Below are 9,530 nucleotides of genomic sequence, written 5' to 3'. Positions count from 1 at the left end.
TTTTGAATGAATATAGGAATTACATTTAGGCATTGTTAATTTAGTCATTATTATTTTTTAATTAAATTGTCTCATATTAATATTTTAAAGATGTTGATATGAAAACCCTCGTGACAGTCCACATGCACTTCATGTAGATATATTACTATTTGTCTTATATGATACATAATAAATAATTAAAAATTATAAAAATATTCAAAAACAAAAAATTCAAAATATATATAATCATAAAAAATAGCATGAAGTATACATGGATTGTTATGCGAGCTACCGTATTTAAAAATTTAACATTTTAATCAGTATTTTCATTAAAATAACATCAATTGATTCATTTTCAAAAAATTGATTACCAAATTTATTTTTTTTAAAGGTCAATAGTCAAATTAACAAAAAAAATATAAATATTGAAAATTAAATTTTACATTAATGTGTTGTATTTATATTTATGCAACTGTCAACGAAAAGAATACAAGTTACAAATTGCATAGTAATGGGAAATTGACTTAATTTACGGTATTTTGTTATTATTATTCAAAGCAATAAAAATATTTCAGTGGCAAATTGAAAATTTTAAGGTTATAAAGTTTGAATTTCATCAAATGCGAGTTTGATATTTATATTAGACTTGTTCATGTATAATCTAATTTGTTAGTTTGATAGTTAAATAAGTCATTCAATGATGTATGAATGTAATGGTTGATAATTATTACGAAGAATAATATTTGATGTATTATTGATGCATGAACTTTATGCATTATCAGCGAATGATGATACAATACATAATAATTAAATAAAATATAAAATAATAAAAGATTTATAAACAAATAGTAATAGTTTTTTAAACATAATTAATTATTAATTATAACTATCATAAATAAGTACTAATAACTCTTAGGTTTAGGGTTTAAAATTTTTAATTTAAGATTTAGGGTTCAAGCAAGTATAGGTTTTGAGTGGGATTTTAGTATTTTTTATAATTAATTATTATTTAATTATTTAAATAGAGTTATTAGTATATTTGTTTATACATCCTCCGTTATTTTATTGTTTTATTCAATGATGAGATATCATAGTTATTATCAATTGGTCGTGCATGAAACTCATTTATTGAAGGTGCATCTAAATTCTCTCTTATTATAATTTTTTTGTATACCTTTTATTTGAAAATTTTAGTACTCATTTCTCACATTTTCAATAATGTTAGGATGAGTTTAACATTGAGGTTGAAAGAGTGATTTTGAATAGTACTTTTCATGTTTTTGAAAAAATAAAAAAATTAAATTTAAATATTATGTTATAAAGTACTAGACTTTTTTTTAATGAGGATAAAAAAAGTAACTAGAAATTTTAGAAGTTAAAAATATAGTTTGGTTGGAAGGGATTGAAATCATTTATTGAAAATTAAAATATATATTTAATAAGTTAATGTTTCTATGTAAATCACCTCATCAAACTCGTAAAATCAGCTTCACCCAAAAGGCCAAAACTAGAGAGTAGGGTGAGGGAGAAGAGCAGCATTATGCTCAAAAGTTAAGCAAGTGAAACAACCATTTGTCTTATTTTGCAGAGATTATTCCTTCTCCTCGGACACACAAAAACGGGTTTCTCATCTTCTTAGCCTTTTTAGGAATGTACGTTTACTTGGTTAGATTTAGATTTCAAACTCTTCGGTTTGCGAAACAAAAAGATCAGAGTATCCACACAGATCCTTAACCAATGCCTTTTTATTGTTTAAACCAGAACGTAGAACCCAAAAGCCCGACAAATGCCAGACCTTTTGTGTTCCAAGGTCAACGCAGATTGACAGACATCATGCCTACAACTTTGCTTCTTTTACTAAACAAGAAACACTTTCTTTTTCTTTTCTTTTAATTATTTCCAATGCTAAAGCATAAGAGAGAAGACAACTTAGCCATCCTGGGATTACATTACATTATATAATAATAAAACTACTACTACTAGTAACTATCAATAAGCTTCTAGTTGATGATAATTAGGTATCCAATGACTTGATCTTGACTTCAAAAGCCCTAAACTCAGCATTCCAATTGTGTCAACAGATATGATCCACAAATGGGCATGTTGGTTTTCAACTTGCACTGTGATGGACTCAACCATTTTGAACCCTAGTCGCTAAGGTTCTCATGATATCTGGGTACTGACAAATATCATCCACCATGCAGTCTTGACCCAGCTGTAGATGGTTCACCGGGATCTCATTACTGTATGGCACCAGTTGAGAACCTGTGATTCCATTGAAACTCTCAAACTGCTGAGGAACCCCCTGACAGTAATCTATATAACCACCTAAATGCTCACTCTTCTTGCTCTCCTTCAACCCACTCAGGGACTGGCTGGATGACATCTCAGTCACTGGTGGAACGATGGAATGTTGAATGCAATCAGTATCTGATTTCTTTGAGCTGGGTTTCGGTAAGAATCCCTGAATTATCTCTTGCAACAAGCCAGAATCAGAAGGCTCCGATCGGAAGAACTCCATATCATCAGCTTGACTATTTGACAGGGCGGGCACACTTGTTTTATGACTCGAATTCTTTTCCTTGCGAGGAAGAGTCATAGTTGAGTCAATGAAAGAATCTGCAAAGTTACCGCTTGCCCGTAGAGAACAGCTGGTTGGGGAATTCAACGAAGTACCACCAGGCAAAATGGTTGGAATAGAGAAAGAAGGTAATGAAGAAGCAGCAGAAGATGTTCCATTGATCAGTTGAAATTGGTCAACCAGGGACGGAGGAGGCGCCTGGAAAGATAAATATGAAGACGAATTTAAGAGGTCACGTAATAAAAGCATGTTCAAAGAAGCATTTCTTTGATGCCCCCCAGACCCTAAGGAGAAGTCTCCCACTTGGGAGTTAGCAAACGGTGGCCACTTAGAAGAGTGCCCAAAATGATGATGCTTCCTGTTAAGATCCCTGATGGACGGCTGTGATTGCCTAGAGAAGTTGAACTGAGGAAGAAGGTGGTCGCTGGCGGAGTGAGGCTCAGACACAGGGTAAACGAAATTGGTTCGAGCCTTGATTCCACGCATAGCTCGAGCCGCACAGTCATAAGCGCAAGCAGCCTCCTCGGCCGTGTCAAAAGTGCCAAGCCACCGCCTCTCTTTGGACTGTGGGTCTCGTATCTCAGCAGCGTAACGGCCCCAAGGCCTGCGGCGAACTCCGCGGTACCTCATGGTCCCACCAGTGCCACCATTTTCTTTGAGAGACCTCTTGTTTGTCGTTGTTGGCGTTGTGCTGGTTGTGGTTGTGGAAGTGGCGGAGGTTGTAGTTGAGACGGCGGACTTCTTGCCATAGGTGGTGGCATCTCGTGGGTCAAGGTCAGGCACATTAACGACTCCCTTCAGTCTCCTAAAAGCTTCTTCCATCGAGTAAAAAACGAAAATTGAGCAGTGCAACGAGAGAGAGAGCAAGTGAAAAAGTAGTTAAGAAATCGAAAGCAACCAAACAGAAAGAAAAAGAACGCAGTATCTGGAATCTGGACTCAGAGAGGGCTTTGGCACCTGGAACTGGAAGCTGAAATGTGGATAATGGTGGAGCATATCTGCTTGTATTTAAAGGTAAATACTGAGAAGGGAAATGAAGTGAGAGAGAAGATATGTATGGAGAATATGACACATTTTTATTTGGATAAACTACAAGCGAGGAAAATTTATTTAGGAAAATTTAAGTTTTGGTTATTTAATTTTAAAAAGTGATAAAATGATCATTAATTTATTTAAAAATACTCATTTAAATCATTAAATTATTCAAGAGTTTTAATTTAATTCACTATATTATTAGTTATTCTTTTAAAGTCTGGGTAGTAAGCTCTAATCTACGATTCGACAATCGATATGGTAGATCTATACTCCACGAATTACTGCATTTATTCGAATGATCCACAAACGACGAAAATCTATTTTTTTTCTATCTCTATCCCAATGACTCGAAACCAAATCTCTTATTCTTTGTTGAGTAATAGTTCAAGTAAGTCTTGAATGAGCCCCTCGAAAGCTTGATGCAAATAAACTAATTTTTGTTCGACATCTTCGAGCTATATATCCCCTATTTAATTTTGATCATTGAATAAAATAAGTTTTGATGAATAACTAATTTATTCTTTCAGTTATTCTTTTTAGTCTATTAATAACAAAACATATTCTTCCCATGTATAAAATAAAAATTCCAATGACTTTTACTGCTCAATCGTTCTAACCACGATTTTTCCTTTTTTTTTTCTAGGCATTTTCATTTCCATTTGAAATAAGAAATTGTATTGGCACAAAGTATCAAAAAAAAAACATTTAACTAAAATAAAGAAGTAAATAGAAATGGATAAATAAATAGTAGGTTCCATTGCTTCTAAGGTTACTTATTAAATGGTGAGGCCCTTACTATACACTGGAGCTCATTCATTCATTTAACATTTAACATATACTTCTTGCCATAATTAATTAATCCTTAATCAAGTTCTTTATCATTTGAATATGAATCTATACCATTAAGATTATCAAGATTTCATGCTTCCATATACTCTTCAAAGTATAGATCATTTCAGTTCCACCTACGAATGAAGTTATAAAGTATGCAACATGCTAGTATGATCCAAATATGTTGTTGATATGAGAAATCTTTTTTTTTGTAGAACAACAAATGTCCTCTCAACCACATTTTGAAGCTATTAATGTTTCTATAACACCTACACTCGACCCAATCAACGGATCCGAGTATGGTGTGTCACAACTTAAAACCATATGAATTTGACAAAAACACTTGAAATTTCAAAAAGCTTTGAGGTTTCTGTGTATACCCCAAATTTGGCATAAACTCTAGTATAACAATAACAAAATAATCAAATCAATAATACGTTAAATAAAACATATTTAGACAAACATTTGGTGGAAGCCTTGTGAAAGTTGCAGGGTTATATAAAACGTAATATGATTATTTCCCATACAAAAGTTTCAAGTGCATCACTGACAGTTATACAACATTCAAAACAATTTGGCGTATACGCCTAAAAGATAATCTCATAAACCATGATTTACTGGATTAAACATATACTTCTAGAGTTTGTAAAAGTTCTCATAAAATAGTGTTTTGGAAAAAGCTGTAAATTATTACAAAAGTTGGTTATAAAATAGAACTATATGTTACCCTTCCAAACGGTCATGCATGATATAGAAATAGGCAAGTGGCTCACTATCAATAGTAACTCTGGCATAATCCTTTTCTACAGAATCTCTTTCTTCTATCAACACACCTGAGATGAAACGGATAACAGAGTAAGTTCAAACGAACTTAGTGAGTTCCATAAATAAAGAAGACACAAACAATATACAAGGATACCATTGGTAAACCAGCATTAATACCCATAATAATGCTTAACCTATTAGAGAGATTCAAATGTACTTATCATAATACGCCCAATGGCGTTCACAGCTCTCAGGCAGACTCGATCTGTCAACTTAACATGACTCATGGGTGAACATTAGAGGTGCTCATGGCGGCCCGGCCCGACGGCTCGCCCGAAATATGAGAGGGTTTGGGTAAAAATATAAGCCCGAAATATGGGCTTGGGCAAAAAAAGAGGCCCGTTTAGAAAACGGGCCGGGCCCCGGGCACCACTTTTTCAACCCGAGCCCGGCCCGATATAATAAATATATTTATTTTTTTAATTTTAAAATATTTTTTACATACTTTTTTAATTTTTTTAATTTTAAAATATTTTTAAAATACTTTTTTTAATTTTTTTAATTTTAAAATATTTTTAAAATACTTTTTTTTAATTTTTTAAAATTTTTAAAATAAAAATGGGCCGGGCCCGGGCTTATGATTTTTTCCCCGGGCCGGGCCTGGGAAAAATCTTAGGCCCATATTTCGAGCCGGTCGGGCCCGGGCCTAGGACCCAGGCCAAAATTTTTTTATGGGCCCGGCTCGACCCGGCCCATGAGCACCTCTAGTGAACATTATCCACCCATTTAACCATAACTTAACACAATGTGCACATTTTACACATGACTTATACTCGTGCCAATTTCAAACCCAGAATTCAGAGTCAGAATCATATCAATCTGTCATATTTATATGCATACACTCAACCCTTTAACTCCTCATATAATTTTTGTTTAGCTATACATGTTTTCAAATGATCTGCCAGTTCGATTTGCAGTATAGCTGCCCTACCGAAGGTATCACAAACATATCTCATTCTCCTATGTCACATATCACGTTTCACATATGGATGATATTGGTTCACGTAGAAAAAGAAGGTATTTTATCTTGAAACATGAATTGAACATACTCATGCTGACAACTTTGGTTTAATACCACCATAACCAGATATCACACACTACATCATTGAGCGGGAACGCTTACCTTACATAATTTATACAGGAAAAGGATTTTATAACACAATGAACTAATAAGGAACTCACCAGAAAGTCTAATACAATAATCTACCCAGCAGGTCCTTTACCCTTGTTGCTTGGACTTTCATTAGCTTCTTGAGCTAAAAAGAGAGACAATTAAATATATATTAGATCATTAAATTACTGAAATTAACATGCATGCAACCTAGAATCAAGAAGTTTCCTTCCTCACAAATAGTTCTAAAACCTATGCATGTGTTACTTTAAATACATAAATTCCTTCGATAATAACCTAAGGGTTTACGAGAAATTACCAGTAAACTAGTACTAACAATGAAGTCAGCTAGATACCGAAAACTCCTCGTTAGTGATTCCAACTTAGAAATTTCTAAAGGTTTAGCGAGAAATGCGAGGTCTCAACTAGCGAGAAATTTCTACAGTACCCTAGTTCAGTTCTAACTAGGTCTCAACTAAACCCCAACATTACTAACTGAGCCATCGTAATAGATACTAAACACGAAAACAAATCTATCAAGCTGCTAACTAACGAGTTTGCCCAAAATATCTAGGTTGGCGGATAGCTTAATAGAAGAGTCCGCCAAACCTTAGAGTTCTCCAAATGGCGAATCCTACAGAATAAGCTACCTGGTCAGAAACAAATACTTCACTAACCTACTCATTTTCAACCCTTGACTTAACCGACTTACATGCCAAACAGTGACTTGACATAGTCTCCACCGGGTGGACTATTACAGTTTCAAATTAAAAAGTTTGCGAGCCATCTCAGATGCTTGCATCTGACTCTATTCTCTCAAATAGTATCACACACTTCGATATGGTGCAAGGAAACCTTTTGTATTTGCATAACTAGCATCTACTACATAATATTTGGGTTCACGATGTAAACAATCTGTAGTTTTGATTATAACAATTTATATAAACTTAATTTGGAGAAAAACTTATATTAGGTTATAATCCTTTTTATAATACCAAAATTATATAAAAATAATATAAAATTTATAATATATATACCTTTTTAAAGTAGATCTTATGAATGTTTATTATAAATAATATTTTTTTACCATAACTTTAGTATGTTATTTTTTATAAATAAATTATGGAAAAAAATTATAACATTAATTTTTACAAATAAGTATATTATTATGTTTTATAATATATAGCATGGAACATAAATAAGTTATGTCTATATTTTTTTGCTATAACTATTTACAAATAAGTATATTATAACATTTTTATAACATATAAGTTATTTTTTATGATATAATTTTTTAGGATTTATAATATAATTTTGGATTTTTTCTGCTTTAACATTCATACGTGTTTATGCTTAAAATATAATTTTTATAACTTAAACTTATATAAAAATAATTTTTTAAAGTTAAATCATGTAATTACTTCAATTCTCATCCTCCCCTAAGAATTGAAAAAATCATAGGGTAATTAAATTAGGATGTAACTACTCACGTAATTACTTCAATTCTTATCCTCCCCTAAGAATTGAAAAGTTTAATTGAATATTCTAATTACACACAATTTAGTAAAACTCGCCAATTACAATGATTACTCAAACATGTAACATTTATATAATTACAAACAATTAAGTACAAATCCAATTATTAAGTAACTTTCGAAACACAACCTAAATAATTTTTCGAAGGCTATATATATTTGCTCTTATACACATATGCCATAAATTTAATTTTTTTTTCTTAATTTATCAGTAACTTACCCAAGGTATTATTCCCTTTGTCATTTAAAATATTTATTAGTACAATTAATGAGTATTATTAATGATTAGATAAGATTAGATATAAAATAATTTATTATTTTAAAATTAAATAAAAAGAACAATTAAATTAGCTATAACCATTAATTTAATCAAACCCTCTTTTGGAAAGATTATTTAATTTGCAGTACTTCCCCTATTTTGGTACGTATTACGGACCACCCTTATCTCTTGCGACGAAGATTTATTTCGAAACGTTATTATTTCATTAACAACTATTTTAAAACTTTAATCCATGCATTAGGTCTTCCTTTTCATGCATTATTTTATTTTCGTTGTTTTTTTACAGGAGAATATTTTGTATCACATTATATACGCCAGCTGCTTTCTGTCAACGTTGATTTCTATGAAAAGAAAAGAAGTTTCTCCCAAAGTCAATAAGAGATAAAAGGCATTATATATCTGCCTCCGCCGCCTAAGAAAGTAATTTGCCTTCGGCTGATTCCGAGAGTAGCCAAAGAGAGGGAAAGCAAATAAAAAGCAGAGAATGGGGGTCTGGGGTTGTTTAACATGCAATAAAGAATCCAGATTTTGAGACAAGAAAATACGATAGAGGTTTCTATTGTTTAATTTTCCAAGGGGTTTTTTTTTTGAAGAAGGGAAAGGAAAATTTCTGGGAAGTTGAAGAGCTTTAATATTTATACATGTACATGGTTCTTGTGATATAGTTCAGAATGATTACACTGGCAGCGCTCAGAAGTTGTTCCTCCCGCTTCAGTCATTGCTCCTTTTTGAGATGGTTTAGCGTTGACATTTCTTTACAAATAATTGGGTGGCTTTTTGTTTTTGGCTTTGCCGGGTATTAGTGAGGGGGTTTAAGGTTTGAAAATCAAGAATTTATGGTCACATGGACTTGTCCCATGTAGGCGTTTAGAAGGGTCTTTAATGTACGAGCCCCGCCCCCTCCCTTCCCCTTACCGTCAGAAAAAGGAAGGAAGCTGCCCATTGCCCCCCATTTCTATCACCTTGTTACTTCATCGCTCTAAACTCTATCCTTATTTTTTGGTTTATACTAATTACTCCATTTCTTTTGGTTTCTTCCTTGCACCATTTCTGTATGTTGGTGTATCCAAACTCAATATCATAATAGATTTTTTTTCTTGAATCAAACTATATAATATCGTTATTAAATTAAAAACTATATTAAGTTTCTGTAGCTACAGCTTTTGCTGCTCTAACTATTGTTTTTAATAAATTCTATTCTTTTTTCAGTTTAACCCTCTAAATTTAAGAACAAGCAAAAAAATCTCTAGACAATTTATTTAGAACGAAGTTTCTACAACTACGTTTTTTGTATAAAAAAATTGGATAAGAATATACAAACTTTGACATTATTATAGCTATAGCAAAAGAATT

At 32.3% G+C, this 9,530-nt stretch overlaps 1 protein-coding gene across 1 annotated transcript; it reads right to left on the bottom strand.

Moving 5' to 3' along the window:
• Positions 1–1,709: 1,709 nt before the first annotated feature.
• On the bottom strand, positions 1,710–3,601 carry LOC107921423 (ethylene-responsive transcription factor ESR2). Its single transcript, XM_041087385.1, has one exon. It carries the CDS (start codon positions 3,380–3,382, stop codon positions 2,111–2,113), a length of 1,272 nt encoding a protein of 423 aa, XP_040943319.1. The 5' UTR covers positions 3,383–3,601; the 3' UTR covers positions 1,710–2,110.
• Positions 3,602–9,530: the final 5,929 nt, after the last annotated feature.

This window comes from Gossypium hirsutum, chromosome D01 (assembly GCF_007990345.1).
Source record: "Gossypium hirsutum isolate 1008001.06 chromosome D01, Gossypium_hirsutum_v2.1, whole genome shotgun sequence".
Lineage (NCBI taxonomy): Eukaryota > Viridiplantae > Streptophyta > Magnoliopsida > Malvales > Malvaceae > Gossypium > Gossypium hirsutum.
This window is presented reverse-complemented; position numbering and strand designations above follow the sequence as displayed.